We start from the raw sequence: 24,457 nt of genomic DNA on the forward strand, positions 1-24,457 counted from the left end.
CCTAATCTGTGCTTTCTTGGCTTGGCAGGCATTGTTATAGGTCTCCCAATTGGCCTGGGTACGTTGTTGCTCCCATCTTCTCCTTGCCCTTCTTGCGTCCTTGACCTTGGTTGTGCATTTATGTGTCCAGTATGTCTTCTGGTATAGTGACCACCTCTTCTTGGGTATGTGGGCTCGGGCTGCTCTCTCTATGGCTGTCACCAGTTGTGTGGCAGCCTGGTCAATCCCCTCTGTTGTGTACAAGTTGTCTATGTTCACCCATTCAAGTTCACCCTCTAGCTGTTCCTGCACTAGTGACCAGTTGGCCTTTTTCCAGTTGAGCTTCTCTTCTGGCTCCCTCTCTTCCTCAACCGTGAGCTGGATGTCCGTCTGGATTGGGAGGTGATCCGATGAGGACTCAAGGTGGCTGCTCACTTTGCAACTCTCCACCTTCTGTGTCAGGGCATGGGACATAAAACACAGGTCTAGTGTGCTAGAGCTGTTGTTTCTTGCCCATGTTTCTGTTCCCTTTGGTGTGACTAGGCCTAGCTGGGCTGTCTCCATCTGGCTAATAAGCCTGCCTGCCAGGAAGTGGTGTGCTGGGGAGAAGTCTGATCCCCATGTTGGGTGATGGAGGTTGAAGTCACCAACCACTATGTTCTGGGCTTGTTGACTCATTGCCTCTGGAAGTCTTTCCAATGTGTGTAGCTGTGTGCTACTCCTAGACTCTGGGGGTGGGTTATACACACTGTGGACCAGGATCTGGCCATGTGATGTCGTTAGTTGTATTGTGGTAATGTCCCTGTCAGCCCTTGGCAAGGCTTGCCAGTCCTCAGTTGACACCTTCTTGCTGATGTATATGCAGGACCTTGGGACTCCCTCTGTTCTGTTGACCACTGAGTGTTACTCTGGGCTCTTCACTGTTGAGGGGATTCTGGTATGTGGGCTGATCCATGGTTCTTGTATTGCCACAATGTGGTGTACCTCTGGGTCCAGGGCTTGCAGGAAGCTCCTCTGGACCTTGTCCTTGCTTTTATTGACATTGTACTGAATGATGGTTAGCTTGTTGGTGTGAGGCATTAGGACATGGGTGTGTCTGGCTGGTCATGTGGCTGGTTGTAGGGCTGGTTCTCCTGGCTTTGTTGCTCTATTTGTTCCGACTCCTCCCGCTGGCTCCCTATCATCTGGTGTATCTTCATCTGTCCATTGCTTTGTCCTGCTCTGAACAGGTGTGTTGGCCTCCCCATTGCAGGTATGAGCTCATCTTGCGGCCTTGGTCTCTTGTTTGGGTGAAAGGTCCTTGCTGGCTGGTCTTTTTCCCCCACTAAGAATCTTGCAGGAGTTGTTACTCTTGCTTCCCTCGCCTTCCACTAGGCTGCAAGTCTAGCTGGACATTGGTTTGACCATGCTGGATGTTTCCTTCCGCAAGCTGCACATCTCGTGTCTTCCTTCTTCTTCTGGCACTCCTGGGTTACGTGATCACCAGCACAGTGGGAGCAGACTGGTGTAGGTCTGTTACACTTTGGGACAATATGGCCATACTGTTGACACTTAAAACATTGGAGGACTCTGTGGTTACTCTGATGTATCTCTGCTTCAAGTCTCTCGTAGTCCCAGAATAGTCCTTGGTCTAGAACCTTGTTTGCCTGGGCTGCAGTTCCTACCCATAAGATGAGAGATGAGGCCTTCTTAGTCTCTTCAATCTTCTTCCTGATCTATGCCACTTTTGTGATCTGTAGTCCTGGGACTGTTGCTTGGTTCTGTCTCTGAAGGCTTGGCATGTCTTCTTGTATGTTGAAGGATCTTGGGACTCCATGTGCAATGACCATGTATTGCTGATGGGAGACCTTTGCTGTCTTGCCAATCTTTAGTGTCCATTCCTTGTTCATCTCTAGGGTCTTCTTGTCCTGTGTGTGGGCTGTAAACAGTCTTACCCCTCTATTGTCTGCCTTTGCTCCTACTACCTCCTTCATCCCAAGCTTTTCTACTATCTCCCTTCCTGTCATCTTGCCTACCTCTTCCTTCTCCTGCTGGTCTGTGATGTGTATGCAGACTACCGTGCTTTGGGGGGCTAATGGGGGGCTCGTTGCTGCTGCAGCATATGTCTTTAGGCCTTGGGCCTGCCTTGGGTCTTTCTGGAAGGTGTTTCTTGTCGCTTCGATTGCTCTATTAATCGTAGTTCCTGTTTGTTGTTTGAGTGCTTTCAGTCCCCCGAGGAGCTCACTTATTACCCCTTTTAGTGCTCTTTCTGGGAATTGTCCCTCTTCTGCCATTACCATCTCCTCTGCCTTTCTACAAAGCATTCCCCATTCATCTCCTCCTCGTTCTCTGTCTCTTTCCGTCGCCGTCGTCGCCATTCCGAGTCCTCAGGGGTTGATCGTTTCACCTAAGATATATAAGCCTAGGAAGAATAGACAAGTATAGAGATGGACCTTCTATAGTAGTATATAATCTATCGGATAAGTAGTCGCTTGAATTCGTCAAACTTGGAGACTAACGCCTATATTAAAGTCGTCTACGCCGGATTAACGACAGGCTCTTTAACAACGGCAATAGGCTGACCCTGCTTATTCGATCTATAGACAGTAAGGTGAGAAAGTGGCCCTTAATTACCGTTAACGGTAGGCAGTTCTTAAGGCTTACCCTCTAGCTTATAGGTCTAGTAGTAATACACCTCCTTACTATTATCGTGCCGCATCAACAACTCGCTATGTTACTCTACCGGAGAGGTCCGTTTACGCGTCCCTTTCGACTGTATCGCCTTCTTACGCGTGTACTCCTTGCTATAGAGCTTGAAGCAGTCCTTGTGCTTATCCGGATAGAAGTCTAGGTTCTTCAAAGAGAGGGTTATAATATCAGATGCTAGGGCTCGATTGCCGGTAAATGATGGCTATACGAAGGGCATTGTAGCGATAGTAAGGTGAAAGAAAGAGAGGTGAATACACACGCAAAACGCGTAGGTACGCGACTCCAAGATCATGCTAATTTAGCGTGTACTAACTGCGGATTAGCATCCTACTGGAGCGGCTTAGATACGGGCTCTAGGCTATATATGGATCTGGTTACTAAGGGCAGTGAGGTATCTCACCACTGGATAACCAACAGCGACAGCGAGGTCACCACAACCAACCAATAACCACCGGTTAGCACCACTAACCATTAGCAACCATACCAATAAGCTCACTGGCTTTGATCCCTAGCTTATTGGAACGTTAGTGGCTATTTCGACCTTCTAGAAGCAATTCGGCGTGCCTATTGGGAATGAGAAGTATGCTATAGCAGCGCAGTGGCAATCCGCCTTCAATCTTGGAGTACTAGTTGGACAAGTCGTTAGTGCCCTGGGCGTGGGCTGGCCTTTGGACCGGTTTGAACGTCGCATTACGCTGGCCTGCTGTTGTCTCATTACCTGCGTTGCCGTGGCTCTTTAGTCTTCGGCACAGAACAAGCCTTAAATCCTGGTGGCCGAGCTGGTGACTGGAATTGTATTTGGCGCATATCCCGTCATCGCCCCAACATATATCTCGGAGGTGACGCTAGCTGTCTTTTGAGGCATTGCTACAGTGTTCGTTAACTTATCATTTGTCATTGGGCAGCTTGTGGCTAGCGCCTTACTCGCAGGTACTCGGAATCGCTCGGATCGATGGAGCTATGATATCCCGCTCCAAGTCAAATTCATGTTTCTGATTATTATCCTTGCTCTGCTACCTTTCTGCCTAGAAAGCCCGTGGCATCTCGTCCGCAAGGGTAAGGATGAGAAGGCCGAGAGAGCGCTCGTTCGTCTCTCACATTCAAGTGTGGATGCAAAGGCGGCACTGGCACACATCAAACTCACCGCCGCTATGGAGCTAGAAGAGGAGCATTCTGAGAGATTCATAGACTGCCTGTAAGGTACCAACCTGCGACGGACTGTCATCTCGACAATGGTCTACGCCATTCAGCCACTTGCAGGCAACTTCCTCGTCATTAAGCGTAGCGACCGAGCGCTAGCCACACCGGAGTACGAGCTTGCGAGTACGTAGGTGAGGCGTCAGCGAGGGAGTGAAGCTCTATACCAGCCCTCAACTAGCCTTGGCGCCCGCTCTGATTGGTCAACTTTCAAGTTTTAGGGTCATGTGACCTGCCGCACTGTGCCTGTTGGCGAACTCGCAAACATATACTCGTCGCTAACGCCTATGTCGTCGTATAATAAGCACTGTACATCGGGTAGCGGTAGCGTGGATCGCACGCTACTTTGCAGTCTAGAAGGGTTGGTAGAGAGCTCCACTCCGCTACGCTTACCTTTGGAGGTCCACAACCGCCAACAGCACATTTTTGGATATGCTGTATACTTCTTCGAGTTAGCAGGCCTTGCAACAAGTGATGCCTTCAGCCTGGGAGTCGGCCTGCTTGCTGTGGGATCCGTCGGTACTTGTCTCTCCTGGCCGCTGATCAACAACATTGGACGTCGTCGCATCTATAACTGGGGTCTAGTCGTTCTGGTCGTACTCCTCTTCCTGATTGCCATTCTGGATGTCATTCCGACTCGGTCTAGCGGGTTGACCATCACATGGGTACAGTCTTCGCTCATGGTCGTATACAACTTCTTCTACGACCTAGCGATTGGTCCACTCTGTTTCGTCATCATCAGCGAGACGTCTTCCGCCAAGCTGCGTGGAAAGACGATTGCCATCGCCACAACAATCAACGTCTTGATCAATGTTGCGTGCGCTGTCGGGATCCCCTATGCCATCAACCCCAGACCAGGGCAAGCACAAAGGAAAGCTGGCTTTTGTGTTCTTTGGTCTTTCTGTTCCTTGTTTGATCTGGTGCTTCTTGGCGCTGCCTGAGACAAAGGACCGAGCGTTCGATGAGCTGGACACAATGTTCTTGAGGAGTGTGAAGACTCGGGACTTCAAGACGTATGTTGTGGAAGCATGGATGGATAGAGTGTAGACTAGTCTCAGTCCGGCCGACATTCTGCCTGAGTATCACGTGCCGCTCTTATTAATAGAGATGACGTCGATGCAAGCCAGGGTGCCATTCTGTCGCTGCATTCTTCCCCCACCGAGATTTCGACACCAACGTCAACATTATCGAAGTGCTGTCTAAGTGCACGAACGATGGACCGTACCGGTTGCTGAGATGGCTCCGGGCGGACACTCTGACTTTTGGCATATGGCTCAATCAAGACAGCTGACGAACACACGACTATCCTACACGCCATTGGCGACCTTCCACCGATGCATCAAAAGCCATTAGATCCTGCAGGCCACACACATCGAACAACCCAGCATGTACAGACAGTCATAGCCCTGGGCAAGCGCCACTCTCGCAGACAGACCATCGTAGACTCCAGGTGCGAAGACTGCTTTGCGTGGATCCGAGAGCATGTGGCGAAGACGAGTAGCAGCTGGAACTCGCTCTGTGTACCGAACGCCATCGATACTTGACCGAAGCTCAGGGTCGCCATTGTGGACAGCACCCATATCGTTGGAGTTGTCAGAGTCGCTCGAGGGAGAAGAAGCTACGACCGATGCCCAAAGACGAGAGATGATGAGTTGTGATGCAGCGAAACGAGAGCGGAAATGAGTAGTAGGAAGCATGAGAAAATGTGGTCTCGATCAGCTCTTTATGGTTTTGAATGCCGCAGCTTGGTCACTCTGGTGACTCCGACTCTCCCCGCTCATCATATGCGGTTTCTTCTTCAATGAGTACCAGCACAACATCATGCTATACAGCTACCTGGTTTCCAAGGATATGCCTCTGCTCTCAACTGAGGCGTAGCTGGGACCGCGTGTGCTTGCGGGAGTGGAGCGTAGGCATCGAGCTCGAACATGCATCGTCAGACCTGGAGTCCCCACGGGGTAACGAAGACGAGTCGGAAGAATGGCACAGCAGCTATGTTTACGTGAGTTCGCAATAGGCCACGAGAACGAGAACGATCCTGATCTCAGTCACAAATGTTGCGAGCGGAGTCAGGATAGGCTTTCCGACTCCGTCCGAACGATCAGGCTTCGCACCCTGTCCTTGCTCAGGCCAGTATACGATGAGTCGCTACCATTCGAATCAGGACACGCGACCTCTCCAGGTAATGTGTCTCCTCCTGGGCAGCACGATAGCAGCTGCAGTTGTGTTCTGCTGTGGAGCTGCTGGTCAGTATCATTGATCGCTGAATCACTGTCTCGTCTATTGCTTCAGCGACGTTGGAACACAAGCTCCTGCAGCTATTTGGTCAGCAAAAGCTTAGTGTACTTCACTCGGTGTGCTCTAGCATCGCATAGCTCACCTTAAGCATTGCTCATGCCCGTCATTGGGTGTGGCAGCTCAGAGCGATGCTCTCTAGACACAAAAGCGTTGTCACATGAGCACAGTCGCCGACCGTCTCCGGCGGATGCATTGCGGCTTGTTGGTCTCCCATCGATGGAGGATATGGCAAGCTGATGACAATACTATATGAGACCCCATGTGTCTTTCCCTATCTACATGCGTTCCCATAGCATAATTGCTAAGTCACGCGCACCATCGTCAATCACCAAGATACCGCAGTACCTCGACATCGATCAATTGACTCCTGAACCCAAGAACGAACGAATGATATTCGACAAAAATGTATGATCAACCGTACCATCTCACTCATACTGCTGCACAACGACTCAAGCAGGGGTCAAGCCACAACGCCATGCAACTGCGGATTTTCCTTGGCCATCGTCTACTCAAACAACGGCTCGAAGAGAGCATGACCGTACTTGATGCAAGTCTTGCTAATCAGCAGGTAGACGCCAATCTCAGCCCATTCCAAAGGTAACATCAACCTGCCGACATGATCGACTCGGGAACGGGTCGACAGTACTCTCACTCGTCATCCCATTGCGCAGAAGAGAACGACGAGCTGTCGGAGGAGAGCATGTATATCTACGACCCTCGTGAAGAGCTGACGTTGCAACGGTGGACATCAAGAGCTACCTGCAGCTAGACTGGATCTTACACCTCGCTACAGTAGAGCTGCGGTGAACGATGCAAGTCGGACAGATAGGCTGGCGTTACCGCAGACGAATGTGACAGACTACTGCACATGACGCATCTTTCTGTGCTCAACGAATGCCACTCGAGTGGTCAGACTATCGAAGCAAATGTTGCTGTGCCGCATGCACAATGCCAGATCTTCCGCAGCCAAGACAAGGTCGTCCTCTCAGACGCCCGAATGCGTGACTGGCATCACGCCGATTAGTCCAAAGGTTCTGTGCTGCCCGATAAGAAGCACAGCGACCTCCGCTTTGAGGACTGCGACACCTTCCTTGTCAGCATGAAGAAGCGGACTGGCTCAAGTCGACGTACAGACGTCGTCGTCAGACCTTCTCTGCGACAGTATGAGAACAACGACCGTGACTTGAGCCATTAGAAGCGCCGTCAGGGACGTCCAAGATACCAAGCCGTGACGAAGAAGACATCTAAATGAGCGTGGCGGGTACACACTTAGCAGTTGCTTGATACACTTTAAGAGATGCACACACTTGCTTGCAAGGTTCTACGCCGCAGTCGAGCGCCAAAGCACTCGCAACAGGACCCGAGCCTGCAGCTCATGGGCTATTGTTCGTGTCTAAATTTAATGGCTTGGCTAGCGGCGAGGCAGCTGGAGAGACTATTCAAGGAACGATGACCGTTGTTGTCAGCGCTCAATCGCTGGGACTTGAGAGAGTACCCGACTTCGATTGTGACTCAGAGTTGGTGGGCTATCTATCTGTTGTTAGCGAAACGATGAACTAGGCACATATTACATGAGCTAGGACACAACACCCATGCAGAATGAATAGGGACAGCGTGTAACAGAGCAGAGGGAGAGACTCGAAGAATCTTAATCATGGAGGCACATACATCTCGTCGTTTCGATGTGCATGCTACGTGTCTATGATCGCCTCATTTATACATTCTCATCGACGTACACACTGTGCATGACGTCCCCTCTTGCGACTGGCAGACTTGCTCTATACTTCGCGTACCGTCAGTATCACCTCTCCCCTCCTATCGCGTGCCAATTCGACCCATCAGATGCCGACTGAACCTGCCAGAGGCCGACCCTCGAACCTTGGGTCCCAAAAGGACATACAGGATTCTCCACTCTCGCCAGCGAACCACATCGGCTTGACATCGAGACTCGAGTCCCAGGTGACGACTCCCACCATAGTGTAGTGCCGAGCACGCTGGACCAAGCGTTGCCACTTCTTCTTAGCTTCAAGGGCTGTCTCGTGCTGGTACGCAGTGGTGTGCCAGCAGCCTTTGAGCTGGTGGCGGAGACCGAGGGCGGACATTCGCGCACCAGCGTACTGCTTGGAAAGGCGATGATACAACTCGACCGTCTTTGGGTTGAAGAGTCCAGAGCACTCGGTGCGCATTTGGTGACAGGTGTTGATGAACCTGGGGGTGTTGAGTAGCTGCTTGAAGAGGGTAGTAACGTTCACGTCCCCCGAGATGCGCGAGTCGTTGACTCTGAGCTTGGCCTCGACGAGGTCGTCTTCGATGGCAAGGAGGTAGATCTTGTTGCGAAGCTCGCCGGGGATGCGCATGAGCGGCTTCTTGCTGTTCAGGTTGCGGATCTTGTCAAGTGCAGCTTCGGTAGTCTCCATCGTGGCAGTCGTGACATTGGAGTCCTTCTTGCCGGAGCTGGCCTTCTTGAATGGACTGCTCTTCTTGACCGGGCTTGCCTTCTTGCCTGAGCCGGCCTTCTTGACTGCCACGAGCTTGGTGGTGGACATATTCTGAGCACCGAGGTCGCAAATAGGGATCTTGGAGACGGCACCCTTCGAGTTGACACCACTCTTGACAGTGCTTCTCGGTGGCGCTCGGTTCGAGGTGTTCGGAGACTTATCGAGTGTCGTGTCGTTCTTATTGTCTGCAGCTATAATGGCATCAGCTGCGTCCTTCGTCAGATACTCGCGGTGCGTACAGACCTTCCTGCAAAGCTGCGACTCTCTGGGAGCGGCGTAAGTCAGGCATGTTGATGGTTGCCGCTGTGGACGATCAGATGCAAGTTATTTAAAAGCTCCCTGGGTGGGTGGCGGTAAGGTGTGGAGAAGATGTCGCAAGTTCGATTGCGATCGTGGGTCGATTTGATGTCCTGGAAAAATGAGAAGAGTGGGAAGCCCACGATGAGTAGTTTTGAGTATCGGTGAAGGTCTGTGCGACTCGCCAAGCGCATATGTCTTCACGTGCGTCTACCCATTCACCTTGCAACACTTCTCAACTCGTGGAGCTTGCGTCAAGACAGGGTCACCTCGCTGGCTACGAAGACCTGTTGAATCATGGCAGCCTCAATGTAAAGTCTTTGATCAGATCATAGTCATTTAGGAGCCGTTGAACCATGAGGTCAAACTTACGATCTCTGGGCCTTTGACGTTGGGGATACCACGCCAGCCGCAGAGCAATCTCGTGAATCATGACATGATCTAAAGCCACGTCGTCCATAGAAGCATCCCGGACTATAGGTCCACACGCCTTGTAAGTGAATCCTCCGATGTTACCGCACATTACACCGGATAGAGCGCCCGTGAGGCTTGAAGTCTGAGCATGGTGACGAAAGTCTAGTCCAAAGAGGATAGTAGTCTCGATGCCCCATGACAAGCATTCGTCTGTGATTAGTCCACGTGAGACAAGATGTCGGAGGGTCTTGAGGCTCAAGCCGCGAGACATTTGTGCTACTATGCAGCAATCGGCACAGCAATCACCACATCGTACAGATATTTCCATGGCCATAATACGTCTTTCTGCAGCTTTTGATAGTATATGCCAGGACTAGTAGCAGTATACTCAGAATCCCACAGTGCCCTAGAGGAGCGACTAGTCTATCTCGAGACAGTGCCTTATTATCCATCAGCCGGTGAACGAATTTCCCGCCAAGTCCACGTTGCAAGAAGCTCGGACCCGGTGTTTCCCCTTAGCGCGTGACGCACGAGGTGAGGGAACTTCTCTACGCGACCTCAACCTCAAATACAAACATCACCGCCGCTTTTGATCTCCACTACTGGGTACTTCAGATCATTGTCGGCTTGAATATCTCGACACACAACAAAGACTCTTGACAAAATGGAAGACACCGCGACTACCCACGAGGCTGCACTACCAACTCGTCCACTAATGGAGCTTCGCCTCAGCCTTGACGGCACACACACCGAGTACTCCGAGCACCTCATCCAGGAGGCCATATCAGCGGGCAGGATCTCGAAGACATGGATCGTGGAGACTGGACCAGTCGACTCGGACATTGGCCCTCCAGTAGACATCTACAAGAGCAGGTTCCAGCACGAGCTGTCCGAGTACGTGCGCCTCTACGACACAGAGGACGGCAACGCACGGTATGTCTACTGGGGTGTGATGTGGCATGCCACTCGCTCGCGCTCCGGTCTCCCAGCACACCCTGCTGCAGTCGCGATCTGGCGAGAGTTCAAGAGAAAGCAGGAGCACGCGATGCAGGAGTACGAGCTTCAGGCACAGCGAGAATCTCATGCTAACGAGCAGGATGCCGATAACGACGATGACCAAGAGGGTGATGGTGGGAACGCCGCTCCGCCTCGCGCCGCACCTCCTCGCGCCACACCCCAACCAAGATCAGCTCGGCCTTCAGTCGATGGTCGCCGGGCTGCATCAGAGCGCTGTGCGCGATGCATACTCTGGAAGAAGGGCTGCGATCGCAAGCGCCCATGTGGACGCTGCGTCGATGCTGGTGTCGCAGACCAGTGTGGCGATGGAGGTGCCGCATCCTCAGGCCCTTCGAGTCGAGCACCAAGAGATGATGCTGCTCGAGATGACCAAGATGGAGGCGCTCCACCGAGCGACGGAGACGATGAGGGTGACAATGACAATGACGACGACGACCAGCCACCCTCCACCGGCGTTCGACGCAGCAGTCGAGCAAGCGTACCCAATCGCAAGTACGCCTCAGCAGCCAACACCCAAGACCAAGACTTTGAGGATGATGAGAACGCAGCACAGAGTAGTGAAGAGGAGGAGGAGCAGCAGCGGCCCCGCCGAGGGCAGGCGCAGCGTACGATTTGGAGTCGCCAAATCGCCCAGCAGCCACCTAGCACTGAGGTTAGTGACATCAGTGACAACATCACAGTCGCCATGCCCCCAGCACGACAGTATACCAAGCGTAGCGGGCTGCTGGACAACACGGATGACGCATTGCCGGCACCCAATTTGCCAAAGCCGAAGCGTGGTAGGGTGAAGAAGAGCGTGGAGCCCAGGATTCGCTACTCGAACTTCCCGAGAAGAGGCGAGCCCGGCTACAGATCGCCATCGCCGCCAACAAGGGGCGGTGCAGCGGGAGCGATGGCTGCATAGTGTCTGCAGTGTCGCTAGAGCGTGAGGAGAGATCGAGACCAAAGGTTCACGGGAGGAGAGGAAGGACGTCCATTGCGAAGCGTTTGGTACATGGTCTACTGACAGCGAGGCATAGGACGGGCAGCGTTGAAGCTTGACTTGTGATACCCAGGTGTGCGATGTTTCCTACTAGTAGATCGAGTCTGTATCTATGACAGTATTGAGCGTTCTCTGCACTTTCAAGTCTTGGCTCAGTTTCTTTCCATGTCGTCTCGTCCTTGAATATGCTATCTCGTGGCCACACAGCTCTCAAGATACAGCACTCCAGGGGCCAAAAGAGCGCTGTCCGTTTGGCAAGTAGCTACGCCTCGCCGGACTGTCTTGGATGTGCTGGCGCCCTCCGGTATGCTTGGCAGACACTGGCGCTGGATGTGGCTCATTGGAAGTCTATGTCGGTGGTGTCGTGTTGGCATGAGCCCTTTTGCAAGGATCCGTGGCCAGCCGTGGTTCGGTCAGTACTATTTTATGAGATACGTAGTCGACATCGCCCTGCGATTGTGATGGAGTTGACGAAAGGTACAATTCATGGAGAGCAAGGAGGTAAAGATCAAAGTCGGAGAGAAGTCCGTTGTTGACATGGTGGACGGAAAGGGATAGGCGTGAAAGCTTGATCGAGACTTCACTCCTCCTTTGCAACATTTCGATCTATCGTCCATACATATACACTTGCGGAGCTTTGAATTCCACCCATTACCTCAGTCAAAGTCATCAAAGATGCCTCTCACAAGATCCCAAATGCCAAATCTCCCCAACATCCGATTTACCATCCTACAACATCCCCAGCCATCAAATTACCCCCTTAGGCATCACCCATCTCTTCATCGCCAGTCTAATTCTTCGCCTTCTTAGCTGCACTTTGACCGTCGTCTCCAGCGACCTTTCTTTTCAGCGTCGCCTTGATGCGAGGGGCCGGCCCCGCTCGAGGCATCGTTGTTGACGTAGCAGGAAGCAAGCGAGGAGCTGGCAAACGAGACCAGTTCCCAGCAGCATCAGCAATCTGCTGTGCGGCCGTCTGGTTCGATGTAGGCTTGACGGTCTTTGCAGCTGGCTGAACGGCCTGCACCTGCGCCACAATACGGTTGTTCTCCGCCTTCTTTGCGTTGACCCGGCTGTTCTGTCGCTTGCGCTCGAGGTATCTGATCGGCGAACGCACAACATCCGTAATGTTGGTACCATTAAGGATGTCGAGAGCCACGTACTTGTCGACCCCAGCAATCTCAATGACCTTCTCCGCTCTCGCCGAGCAAATGAAGTTGGTCTCGACCGCGAAACTGCCTCCAGTAGTAGTTCTGCGGCTGAGCGCAGCCTCAGGGAACCCTTTCTCGTGGAGGCTGATGAGCTCTTCGAAGAGAAGCATGACTCTAGCCTCAGCGTGGTCAGGCTTGGTGAGGATCATCTCCTTGATGTTGCCGAGGACTTTGGACTGGTGCTCGTAGTAGTAGGCACGCTGGAAGTCGGTGAAGCCCTCTGGTGGCTCGCCTGGTTCGGCTTGGATAGCATCGTAGAGCTGTGCTGCAAAGCCGTGGAGTTGTTGCTCCTTGACGTATTGCCAGTCGTCTTCGGCCTCCAGGGAAAGCTTGACCAGACTTTCTGCATCGTCTGGCGCTGTGAGTGCCTGACGAGCGGCGTCGAAGTCGTGGAAGCGGTGCTGATAGCTAGTAGCTGAATGAGGTCGCGTCGGCTGGTCGATATGCTGTTCGCTCTCCCACCGTTGAATGGGGACAGTCGCGTTCTCATAAACCGGGACAGGTGCATGTACTGGGCGAGAATCCGACTCTGGTGGTCCTGAAGCTTGATTGATGATCTCTGCGTACGTTGGCGTTGCGAAGAAGTCTTCTCCCGCGAAAGCTGGTGTGCTCGGTGGAGCAATGTAGCCTCCCTGAGGAGAAAGTGGCTCGTCATCTGCCATCTGGATCTCACTCTGACCAGCATAGACCTCCGACCACTCTGAGGTAGGCAGCTCCTGATGGATACCTGAGTCAGTGTGAGGGACAGGAGGCGTCGTCCGTCTGAGACATGCTTGCTGCATCTCCATCTCAGCACTAGTTGCTGAGACACTGGCACGTGGTGTTCGAGTTTGGCTAACACCCGTCTGTTTAGGTGACGACTGAGACTCTCTGTCTTGCATGAAGGCTTGCTCGCTCTCGTTTCCTGTGGGCATTTTCATCTGCTGAAGCGGTGGAATCTCATAGGTGAAATCGATCTGTTGGAGTTCTGGGTCGATGAAAGCAGACTGGCCCTCCCCATAGTCGACGTGACCCGAACCGAAGTCGCCAAAGTCGTTGTTTCTGGGTTCCTGCTGAGCGCCAGCCATGACTTGTGCTATGAACGCTGCATCGCTATCGACTGGCTGCTCCAGGACAGGTGCGATGGTGTTCGTCTGCGCTGGGAGAGGGACCATGTCATTGAACAGGCTCTCGTCATTGATGATATAGCCGTCCTCGCCATCGTGGATGTCTGCCCCAGCAAAGTCTGCGAAGTCTGCTTCGTTGAAGTTGAGAGCCTCATAAACGTCGAAGTCGCCGTCGATCGGCATAGCCATATTCTCTGGGTTGAAGGGGGCGCCGAAGACCTGCATCGCGCTGTCCATGCTGCTGTTCTGTTGTGGTATCTCGTCTATGCTGTTGCTGTTGTGGTGTTGGTGTATGATTTCGGTGTGATCTTTTGAGTGGAGATAGTAGAAGTGGTGTTGTTCGAATAGCACTCTGATGAGTAGGAAGAACTGCCATCTTGACTAATGGGGAGTTTTAGCGTCAGTGTGTTATTGATACAAGGTGTTGTAATCAGCGAACAAAGGAACACAATTCACATTCGTCAAGTGAATGAAATTTACCACAATGCCATTGTATCGCGTCGAGCATAGGTCACATACTGTGACCTCGCAAGCTACCCGAATCTAACAAAGGACGCATCAGCAGTGCAGCACAACAGCAATGTAGTATTCAAGCACAGCAGGAAGCGACTTCCGCGTCCAGTAACGGTATGCTTCAAGACTTGTCTTCCCGCTCAGCATACTTCCGGATCTTGTTGTAGCACCTAGTGCAATTCACACCATCATTGTGCTTAGTGATCGGCATGTCCTTCCGGCAGTGGCGGCACACCATGCGCTTCTTTCCGCCCTTCTTGGGAGTCTTAGCGACCGGCACATCCTCCTGACCCTCAGCTGGTGGCGACATCATGCTGGGAGCCGCAGGCGGGGCGCCCTGCTGGGCAGTACCTGGCATAGCGTATGGCATGTCAATGCCGAAGTCGGCGGCGGGGGCGCCCGCGTTGATCGCATTCCAGCCCTGTGGTGTTGGAGCCGGCCAGGCCACGCGTGGTTGCTGTGGCATGTTGGTCGGGGCCTCGACTGCTGGGAACGGCACTGGTTCACGAAGCGGTGGCTGCTATTATATGTCAGCTTGCGATACTCGGCATTGACATGGTAGGCTTTAGCTACCTGATGTTGCTGGGCGCCAACGGGCATGGGATATGTGGCGGGCATGCCGGTGTTGACGTTCGCGGCGCCTACAGTCATCGTGTTCAATGGGTTTGGGTAGGTCATGCCCGGGTTGAAGTTGGCGGCGCTTGCATTCATTGGGCTCAATGGATTCGGATAGAGCATGCGTGGGGTCTCTGGCATTTCTGTCGAGGTCTCGGGTGCTTGGAAAGGGGCCGGTGCGCGGAGCGGTGTTTGCTACTAGATATTAGCTTGTGACAACGGACAGCTACGATAGGGGGTGTAGCTACCTCATGCTGGGCGGAAGCCTGCTGATGCTGTGCGCGATCGAGTCCTGAGAAGTAGCCGCCCATGCCCACGGCTCCCAAGGCATTGTCGTTGAGGCCCTGGATGTAGTCGTTCATCTTGCGCTCGTCATCAGTCTTTGGCTCTGTCGCATCCATGTACTTTTGGCACTTGGGGCAGATGTCCTGATAGGCACGGTCGACTTGGGCGTCGAAGCTCTCGTCGCATGTGAGGCACTGCTTGCGGTAGAATGAAGCCATGTCTGCTGTGGTCCTTGGCATATGGTGTGTTGGTGCTGGTGTCTCGACTTTGGCGTATGTGCTGAAGGAAGCGCTGCTTCTGGTGCTACGAGGGCGTAGTATGGGCTGTGCTGTTTGTCGATGCTCTAGTGGGTGGTCTGTTGGCTGACAGTGCTGTAGTAGGTGCTGGAGTTATGCTGGCGCTATGATGGTCTATGTGCTTTCGTGTGACGCTGGAGAGGGCGATATGTTGTCTACTGGTGCTGCGATGCGTGCGGTTCTCTGACAGTGCTGTAGGACGTGTTGTGTACTCTGCGATGCTGTAGTAGTTGTATGTATGTTGTCCGCCGATGCTGTGGTACACAATACACTCTCCGCCGGTGTTGTATTTCGAAGGCTTGGAAAGTGGCTTTCTTGGTTGAAAGGCGACTCGGGTCATGAGCTGTTTGCCTTAGGCGACGCATGACAACCACACCTCCTGACTCGGGAATCATGTGTTGTCGCCACACGAGCATGTGCTCCATACACGAATGTTCCTTCACCGGACATAGGCTCGATACACTCATCATCTTAGACTCGATCCGCCTATACCTTCACCGGCGTGAAGACCAACTCGAGCGGCGCCAGACTCATCGTGAAATGATCCTTCGAATCGTGCTCCAACCTCGATCCATCCTCGCCAGGCGCGAAAGCCACATCATACCGCAACAACAGCTGCGCCGTCAACGTCCGCATCTCCTGCATCGCCAGGTTCCTCCCGATACACGAGTGCTGGCCGAGGAGGAAGGGAGTGAAGCATTTCTTGTGCTTGACCATATCTGGCCTGGTAGTCCAGCGCTCGGGGACAAAGGTGGAGGCATCGGCATACACAGACTCTTCTGCATGGATTGTCAGCTTCGGTGGATACAACACATAAGACATGTCTACGCACCTCGATTCATGGTGTGGGTAGGAATGTTGAAGACAGTTCCACCAGGCAAGTATGTCTTACCAACCTGCAGACCTTCCTTTGGTGCCACGCGGAAGATACCAGATGGGCCAGGCGAGTGCAGTCTGAGAGTCTCATTTATGGCGGCATTGAGATGTTCACAGTGCGCAATGTCTTTGTCAGACCATCGCCCTGGCACGAGACCCAGCTGCAGCAGTTCCTTGCGAATCTTCGCCTGCTGATCGGGATGATTGGCCAACTCATAGAACAGCCAGGTCAAAGTCACAGCAGTGGTATCACTTCCAGCCACGATAAGCAGCTTCGCGTCTCTCACGAAGTTGGGGTTCTGCTCCGGATGTGCTTCGTGCTGATACTGCTTGATCAGCCAGGAAGAGATCGTGGTGCCAGCCATCTCATTCTTCTCCGGATCCGAGAAGAAGTTGTTCTGGACAGCGCCCACGAGCTCACCCGTGCAAAGTCGTTGAACTTGATCATTCCCTGCATGGCACCAGGGATCGCTTTCGCCAGTCGAATGAGCCTGTCACACCTTTTCAGCGCTGTTACTGTACCACACCACAAACACTTTTTACCAAGTTGGAAGCGTAAGACCCATCGGCGCCATCCCATCCGTAATGATGCCGAGCACAGAGTGCTTCACGCTAGAGTCCAGCATCCCATAGTTCTTCCCAAACGCCAGAGATCCCATAACATCGAACGAGTACAGGTTGAACCATTTCGCCAGATCGATCGGACCACCACGGTGCTCGGCAACCCTCTGCGAGAACTTGTCGTTGAAAGCTTGCACCCTAGGGTCATACTCCCGCAAAGCCTTGTCAGAAAAGGCGGGCACCCATCCCCGTCTTCGCTTGTGATGCGCCACCTGGTCTCGTTCGGCCAGCAGAGTCGAAGTCGGGTGGTCGAAGTCGTACCACGATGGCTTTTCGCATTTGCTGTTTAGGCTGTACGCCGCATCGACAAAGTCCGGGTCAACAATCGACAGGTTGGTTGCGCCTCTTCGCACGATCTTGCCATACTTCTTGTGGAGATCGTCCAGCACGAGATACTGGTTAAGGTTCTTGCCTACTTTCTTGGCCATCCAGAAGTCGGTCAATCGCGCGCTGAAAGGACCAGGAAACCTATTAAGCGGGTTGAAGAAGAGGCGATACACCAGAGTACTCGTGCATGCTCCGAGGATGTATGTCACCGCAATGAGGACTGTCACCGCAGCAGCCTTGATCATGCACCATCCTGTCAAGATTCTGATCGTAGTGTCCAGCACGATCGTCGCTGCGAAGAAGCCACTAACAATCTTCAGAATATGCCGCTGGATTTCGTGGCGATCGAGGATGAAGACGTGGGTAGCAAGGCCTGCGCCCAGTGTTGCAAGCAGTATGCTTTCCATCATAGCTTCGATCGATACTTCCTAAAGAGTCTTATGGGAGAGTGCTTTGTAGACGACATCCAGCGCTTATATTATCGCAGATCCAGCCATCCGGACGAGACCCACCAGCCCATAAGCTAGCGCGGCCGCATGAGACAGGGGCGCCAAGTGACGCACTGCCCTCTTGCGTACATATGTACAATGCAAGCTCTACCATTCGCCCTGTCGTACACTCCTTCACTCGTCCAAGTCGTTATACATGGCTTGAAAGCTTGTGCAAGTAACCAGTAGCTGCGAAGCCATTGTAGCGGCCGGAAGAGGAGTGAGATTTTGCTCCGGTCGGTTGTGAAATATATATAGTCCGGGGCCCTTGCAGGGAACGACGCCGGGGTCTGAGATTGGTGGACGAGTCGACAGGACGGAGCCGAAGATTCTGCCTTGTTGACGGTTAGCTGGATTTGGGCAGGACAGGATGACTGCGATGATAAGGTGGAAGTATGGGAGACATGGACAGACTTGCTTGCTGTAGTCTCACCAGCCTTGTGAGTTCACGGTACCGGTCTTGTGAGCTACGATATCAGCGCTTCCTGCTTCTGTTTCAGTGTACATGTGCATGCCAAACCTTGAGGCTCTACGAGCGCTACGAATTCCCTGATGCCTTCATGACTCCCGACTGTCCAATGCTCACTGCAGCTTCCTATCCAGCTCCTCCGCTACGCCCGTGAGATCTGTTGGCACGCGCGCATCTGCACCCTTCTTCAGCTTCCTCTGCTCTTCCACTGATGTCGCGGGCGATGGCTCTGGCTCTTCGTCGATGCAAGGAGGCTTGCCACTGGTAGTAGCCTCGTACGGGAGGCCGCGCAGTCTGTCTTGTGGTGTGTAGTTGGCGTGCGGGTCGCCTGCGGCCTCAGCCATAACCTGGTCGCCGCGCTTCTTATTCTTGCTTCCGATCTTCAGCTTCGCTTTGAGGTTTGCGAGGAGGTTCTTGAGGGTGGTGCGGATGTCCTTCATGTTGACTGACGCGTGCTCTGTGGCTGGAGGGGTCTCGGTAGGGCGCTGCAGGAAGTGACGAAGGGCGTGTGATGCTGTTGCTTGACGCGACGTTTGCTTGCTGATCTCGCTTTGTTCACTATGGGTAGGTGGCGATGGTGCGCAGAATGTTGAAGTTGGCTTGAGGCAATCTTCTCCGTTGCCCAGCGATCAGTCAGGGCTGAATAGCCGAACAACGGTGAAGAAAGCCGCAACCCGTGGGCGAGCTCTTCTTTCAGATCACGATCGAGTCGCATCATCTCCTTGACCTGTCCGCAAAAAGCGTGACCTTTGTATGTCCTCACCACTCGCCCCTCGAGCAGCAAGGAGAAGGTCGCTCGTCGTCGTTGCGCTCTGATGCGAACCTTGAGCGGAGAGTCTGGCCATCTCTCCCGCGGTTTCACGCAGCTACTATGATAGTCTTCTGCGCAAATGTCCGCCACACCCATTGATCGTCACACCTTGCCATTGATTGCATGCAAGCACTTGCAACGGCTCGAGATAGGTCCCTTCGGCTGTGCAAGCTCATTCGTGTGTGTCTCATGTTGTTCCGTCATCGTGCCATTTCCCGTGAGTTCGAAACCTGCGGCGGCTTCAAGGCCACTCCGCACGCACTGGCTGCCTCACCAGGCATCTACCCTCTTCAAAAAAGCAGAGAATGCCTCTCGTCCTGGCCAAATTGTTGGAGGACTTTCTCACCGTGTATCTCGTACTGCTCGTAGCTTGAGGGGTCGTTGCAGCTCGCCTGTGCTCATCGTATCTGCTGTGAGGGCAAAAGCCCTCCGGCCACTTCGGCTTGACGTTGCACATACCACACCAGCACCAAACACACACATCGTTACCACAACGCACAACATGCCATTGGCACCCAGCAAAAAGTTGGAGGAGTCTGAGATGATGTATCTCAAGCAGTCTGCGAATGAGTTGATCGTTGGCAAACGTTCAGGAGGCCTCAGTGGCCACCTGGACAAAAAGATCGGCAGACTTGATATGATAGCAAGCCTTTCTACCGGGCAAAAAAAGAGCAAAACTATGGCCACCTCGAGCGGTGGTGACCCTAGAAACCCCGGCGTGGGATTTTTGTGCTGATCGGTCGGTCGACGCGGGGGAGGAAGAGGATATCGCGGAGGGGGATGTACTCGAATCGGTGTACTCGGTGGGTGTGCTCGATCGGTGCACTCGATTGGGGCGAGGAATAGGTGTAACTGTTGAGAGAATTGCTTAGCGGAAGCCTTCAATATTTGGTACAAGGCTATCACGATATGACTGAAATGGGTGAGATGGAGAATATGGCAAACATGTGCTATCTAGGCGACGGGTACAGCAGAGCAGAGCAGAGCAGAGCAGAGCAATTTTACAACTACACCAAACCACCGACTGATCTTGATGTAGTTGGCCCGAAGGCGCAGGACAAATTCGATGTACAATTATATACCTCAATACTTGCTTTCCCTCCCCCGCTTACAACATCTCTCATAGTCCACACCTCGTCGTTGTGAGACATGGAGGTTTGAGAGGATGATGTATGCACCTTCCGTGTCGAGTTTGGTGATGATCCGTTCATTGTGTCGTGAGATATGGCCGGTAGGGTCAACGTCGTCGTGGTATGGTGTTCCGCTGAAAGTCGGCTCCACGGAGGTGGATGCGGCCATTGAGAAGAGCTCCACGGTCGCGACACTCTCCACAAGCAAGTGCACACCTGCCAACACACTGTGGAGGGTCATATTGATCAGGACAACAACCCCAGGTGCATCGAAAGAGGAAATCGGGCGACAGTGGAAGGCTGCAGTAGCTTGAGGCAAACATCCAGCCAGTTCGAAAGGCTTGCAAGCAAGCAACACCACAACGCGACGAGCGGCAACCGACACGGCAGTCCACCACGATCACAGCAAGGTCGGCAGCATCAACTCCTCGAATACAGCTTCTACACGGCAGTATCTGCGCCAGTGTATGCTGCGCTGAATGATCTGCCATTGACAAAGCTGTACAGGACATCCTCACCCAGCCTATCAGACAGCAGAGCCGCACCGAAGCAGTCACAGCACGGCGGCGAACAAGGGTGGTAGCAGCGAGCAGCAAGACTTGGCTGCAGCTGAGTGGAAAGCAGAGACCCAAGAAGCTGGGCGACAGCAACGCCAATCGGCTACCAAGCTCGTTGACATCGAAGACTTGATCCAGCAACACCAACGAGAAGCAAGTGGTACTTCATCCGCGGCGCGCCTGTCAGCGACGGCGACACGACCCAGACGCGGGCAGACTCAGGAGCGGCATGAGGATGTTACACTTCGTCTTTGGGAAGAGGAGATGGATATCGCCGATGCCACAGTCCAGCCACCACTGCTTGCGGCGGCACCACAACACCGACCACGAGAAGCTGGAGGACAAGCCACAGAGGCAGCATTGGACGGGCAGCGAGTCCATCGGACCTCATGCTCAGCATCGCGCGTGTCTGATCACCATCGCCAGCAGCTAGCATTCGTTGCAGTTGACAGCAGCAAATAGCGCGGAAGAGGCAGATACATGATGAGCATAGCCGCTTGCGGTGCTATACTGACCGCGGGCAGGCAAGAAATGTGCCTGACGACAGAAAGATGATGCGTCCATCGAGGTCGTCGCCAGCCCACGACCTCTTGATACCAGCGCAGTGAGAGAGCCACCATCAACCACTTGTCAAGCCGACATGCGATCGTCTCCCACAGTAAGAGCAGAGACACCGGTCGAGACAGGCGTGATGGACAGGCACCGGCAAGCCAGCGCGGCAGCGTCATCGGCGGCAAAGATACCACAGCACAGCAGCGCCTGCCATCACCAACCACAAAGAGCTCTGCCATCTCGGGGGCCTTTCTCGCAGAGACAAGGACGGCAGCGTTGAAAAGAGCATCGTGTTTGATAATCACTTAGCCATTGCTCCAAGCGCAGCGGCAAGCATCTGCAACGAAGCGGATGCCACAGCTTGCTTGACGGCGGCAGCGAGCAACTCAACGAGGACTCCTTCGGCAACAGAGAACTTGGCCCGGCAGATAAGTTGGGTCTGCAGAACCCCAGCGTGCTGCTTCATCTTCTGCAAAAACGCTTGCACATCGCCCACAAGCTGGGAAGACAAAGATCAGTCACTGTATGGTTTGCTGGATCCACCGCATCTTCTGGCGAAGGTGCAGGCGAAGGCCCATACAGCTTGCCAGGCCCCAGTGATGAAGAGGCCAATACCAGGTTTCGGGCGCTCGGTGTTGGCCGAGAGGAAAGTAACAGGCAAAGACAAGAGATGGAAGCCTTGTGGGAAAGCTACACCACACCTCGCACTCTGGCAGAGCTTCGCGGAATGCCGAGAAGACCTGAGATGGGGGCTGAAGAAGTGCAGACAGAGCAGTATCTTCACCAAGTCCTTTCAACCCATACACAATGCACGACAGTTCACCAGGAGGCGACCTGGGGGCGGACTCCGGTGTCCCTCAGACCCGAACGTCTGCTTTCGTTCGTCCGGCTGCTTCTGCAGCTACCGCTACGAGGGTGACCGGGAGTGTTCTGGGTGGCAGGAAGTACTTCGGTCTGGCCTGAGGTGCCTTGGCAGGTGAGGGTGTTGACCTCGCCTCGCCGGCTATCCTCATTGCTTTAGACCAGAATACTTGAGTCTTGAGCCTAAACCAGGACTGGGTTGGAAATTGATGTTCCTGACCAAAGCAACGAGGAGAGCGTAAGCTCCTGTGGCGGATCGCAGTACAAGATCGAGCCCTCCAGAAAGCGTTCTTTCAGCTGCTTTGGAGAAGCCACGCTGTGTAGACGGCCACGCAGGACAGCTAGGAAGCACAGGCGATCGAGACGGCGATTGCACAGTATGGCGCCCGCGCCATATAAGCTCCGGCTGCCTCGTGGAGTTCGTGAGATTCGTGAGAAAAGCCCAGCGTGTCTTCGATGCCTACAAGATCTTCAAACTTGCATCGTCGAGGCGAAGAGAAGAGTTGTCAGGAGACGTGCTCGGCCGCCGGCCAGGGTGATCACGCCGCTCTTTGGGAACCGTCAGCAGGCTCGTCGGAAGTCTCAACGCAAGGACGGTAACGTGCGCAGGATACTGGCCGCCCACGATGCTTTGGCTTTGTCACTTTCGACAACGACAAGGCCGTCGAATGTACCCTCGAGGGACCACTCTCTATCCTCGGTAAGCCCATCGAAGTCAAGCGCGCCTAGCCTCGCGGTAAGATGGGCGAAGACGAACCACGACTCTTGAAAGTCTGATTCGCAGTGGTACTTCCCCGGGCGGCGAGCGATGCTCCGGATCCGCATTCAGTGGTGGTGCGCACAGCCTCCGACAATTCTTCCAAGTCGTCCGACGATATACTTGTGGCTGGTCCATCGCACACGCCGTCGCAACGCAACAAGCAGGCCATTCCACCCCGTGTGATACAGTCGTCTCACTCGAGGCGCTCCTCGGCCAAAATCACTACCGCTCGAGTGGTGTATGATCGATCGATCGAGCTATGTGCAGATTCATGGAATGCTGGCTCCGTTGGCAACATCGAAGGCTCCAAGATCCACCGGCCGGATTCCAGGAAAAAGGTACTTTGAGTATGGCAAGTCCAGACAGTCCATAGATATTCACAACAAGTTCCATCTCTTCAGCTTAGCCGCCTCTCCACCTCAGGGCCCTTCGGTATTCCTTGCAGCTGCCAGATGGCACAGAACAGCAGGTATTTCGCAGCGGCGATCTGCTCTTGCTCATCTTGTGCTTGCTTTCCAGATCGGCCTTGATGGGATCATGCAGCGGGAAAGACGTCTTCTTGCGACAAGAGAGGCAGTCCGTCCATCGTTCACTCCTTGAGCATGTCCATATACCGAGAGCTGCTACTCCAGGATCCTTTCAGACGATCCTCTCCCGATATAGGCCATAGCACTGTATCAGCTTCTTCGCCATTCGCCTTTTTCTGGCGCCGTCCACTGTGACCACGAAGACCATGCTGCGAGCTCCGCGGTCTTCTCTTCATCGCTTACTGCGATACCTGTGGCGTGTCATGCTGATATCACCGAAGATCTTCGTCCGATGGAGCTTGTGATCTTCGCCGTGATGTTGTACTCCTGCTCATGTCGAGATGATTGCCGGCGTCTGGCTGCGAGGCATGCGACGATGCATGTCTCCCTCGTCGCATGCATATCCCTCCGGATCGAGCTCTTACTCTTCGTCCGGGCCCTCGGTGGGTATCAGCTCAGCAGCCAGGGTTGTATGGGCATCTACTCTGTTTCGTTCGTGGTTATCGCAGGGAAGCGGATGGTGTGGTCGGAGGAGAGGTGTCGTCGAAGGATTCACGCTTTCCCTCTTCCGATGCCTGTCGCTCTTGGCTCTTCCGGCTGTCAACATCGCGTCTTCCCGTCTTTGTGCTGTTCCTTCTGTTGTTCTTCACGTCTTTGGCAGGCGCTTTTCTCGATGATCTCGCGATGTCGCTGCTGTTGTGTGCTGCTAAGGTGGTTGGCGTCGAGGTCGGTCGCGGTCTCCTCTCTCGATCCACCGCCACGGACAATGAGCCTGCCCAGATATCCTCCTCCGCGCTGCGATCTCGATGTGTGCTGATGAAGCTCGTCGGGGAGAATGAGGTCGTTGAGGCGATGGGTGTTGTGTGGTGCGCTGATAGTGGCATATCGCTCCACCAGGTTATCGTCTTGCGCCCGATGCGACGATCAGCGGCTTTCTATCCTCCTCCGCCCCCTCCTCGCCTCCGTATCGAACAGGATCTTCATCGCGACGCGTTACTGACGTAGCTTGTGGAAGTGGCGAGTGGTGGTCGTCTGCTGTGAGTTGTTGGACACTATAGGGATGGATGTCAGTCGAAAGCCAGCGC

The 24,457-nt window shown here is 53.7% G+C and overlaps 7 protein-coding genes across 7 annotated transcripts; 2 read left to right on the forward strand and 5 right to left on the reverse strand.

Annotated features, from left to right (window-relative positions):
• Positions 1-2,689: 2,689 nt before the first annotated feature.
• Positions 2,690-4,911, forward strand: CLAFUR5_11595 (Maltose permease MAL31; the record flags this gene model as incomplete). The annotated part of the gene is made up of 6 exons (XM_047910743.1): positions 2,690-2,752; positions 3,216-3,395; positions 3,447-3,518; positions 3,573-3,862; positions 4,217-4,688; positions 4,723-4,911. 6 exons carry the CDS (start codon positions 2,690-2,692, stop codon positions 4,909-4,911), a joined length of 1,266 nt encoding a protein of 421 aa, XP_047765056.1.
• Positions 4,912-8,000: 3,089 nt separating this feature from the next.
• CLAFUR5_11596 (uncharacterized protein) lies at positions 8,001-8,949 on the reverse strand (the record flags this gene model as incomplete). The annotated part of the gene is made up of 2 exons (XM_047910744.1): positions 8,001-8,851; positions 8,904-8,949. The coding sequence occupies 2 exons, from the start codon at positions 8,947-8,949 to the stop codon at positions 8,001-8,003; spliced, it is 897 nt and encodes a 298-aa protein (XP_047765053.1).
• Positions 8,950-10,035: 1,086 nt separating this feature from the next.
• Positions 10,036-11,292, forward strand: CLAFUR5_11597 (uncharacterized protein; the record flags this gene model as incomplete). Its single annotated transcript, XM_047910745.1, has 1 exon — positions 10,036-11,292. The coding sequence occupies one exon, from the start codon at positions 10,036-10,038 to the stop codon at positions 11,290-11,292; it is 1,257 nt and encodes a 418-aa protein (XP_047765054.1).
• An 868-nt stretch (positions 11,293-12,160) lies between these two features.
• CLAFUR5_11598 (uncharacterized protein) lies at positions 12,161-13,240 on the reverse strand (the record flags this gene model as incomplete). Its single annotated transcript, XM_047910746.1, has 1 exon — positions 12,161-13,240. One exon carries the CDS (start codon positions 13,238-13,240, stop codon positions 12,161-12,163), a length of 1,080 nt encoding a protein of 359 aa, XP_047765047.1.
• Positions 13,241-14,318: 1,078 nt separating this feature from the next.
• On the reverse strand, positions 14,319-15,336 carry CLAFUR5_11599 (uncharacterized protein; the record flags this gene model as incomplete). Its single annotated transcript, XM_047910747.1, has 3 exons — positions 14,319-14,717; positions 14,771-15,007; positions 15,061-15,336. 3 exons carry the CDS (start codon positions 15,334-15,336, stop codon positions 14,319-14,321), a joined length of 912 nt encoding a protein of 303 aa, XP_047765048.1.
• A 543-nt stretch (positions 15,337-15,879) lies between these two features.
• CLAFUR5_11600 (Cytochrome P450 monooxygenase lcsK) lies at positions 15,880-16,634 on the reverse strand (the record flags this gene model as incomplete). Its single annotated transcript, XM_047910748.1, has 2 exons — positions 15,880-16,172; positions 16,226-16,634. The coding sequence occupies 2 exons, from the start codon at positions 16,632-16,634 to the stop codon at positions 15,880-15,882; spliced, it is 702 nt and encodes a 233-aa protein (XP_047765071.1).
• A 1,653-nt stretch (positions 16,635-18,287) lies between these two features.
• CLAFUR5_11601 (uncharacterized protein) lies at positions 18,288-18,614 on the reverse strand (the record flags this gene model as incomplete). The annotated part of the gene is made up of 1 exon (XM_047910749.1): positions 18,288-18,614. The coding sequence occupies one exon, from the start codon at positions 18,612-18,614 to the stop codon at positions 18,288-18,290; it is 327 nt and encodes a 108-aa protein (XP_047765072.1).
• Between the last annotated feature and the right edge of the window lie 5,843 nt (positions 18,615-24,457).

Source organism: Fulvia fulva, chromosome 8, assembly GCF_020509005.1.
Source record: "Fulvia fulva chromosome 8, complete sequence".
In the NCBI taxonomy this organism is placed as follows: domain Eukaryota; kingdom Fungi; phylum Ascomycota; class Dothideomycetes; order Mycosphaerellales; family Mycosphaerellaceae; genus Fulvia; species Fulvia fulva.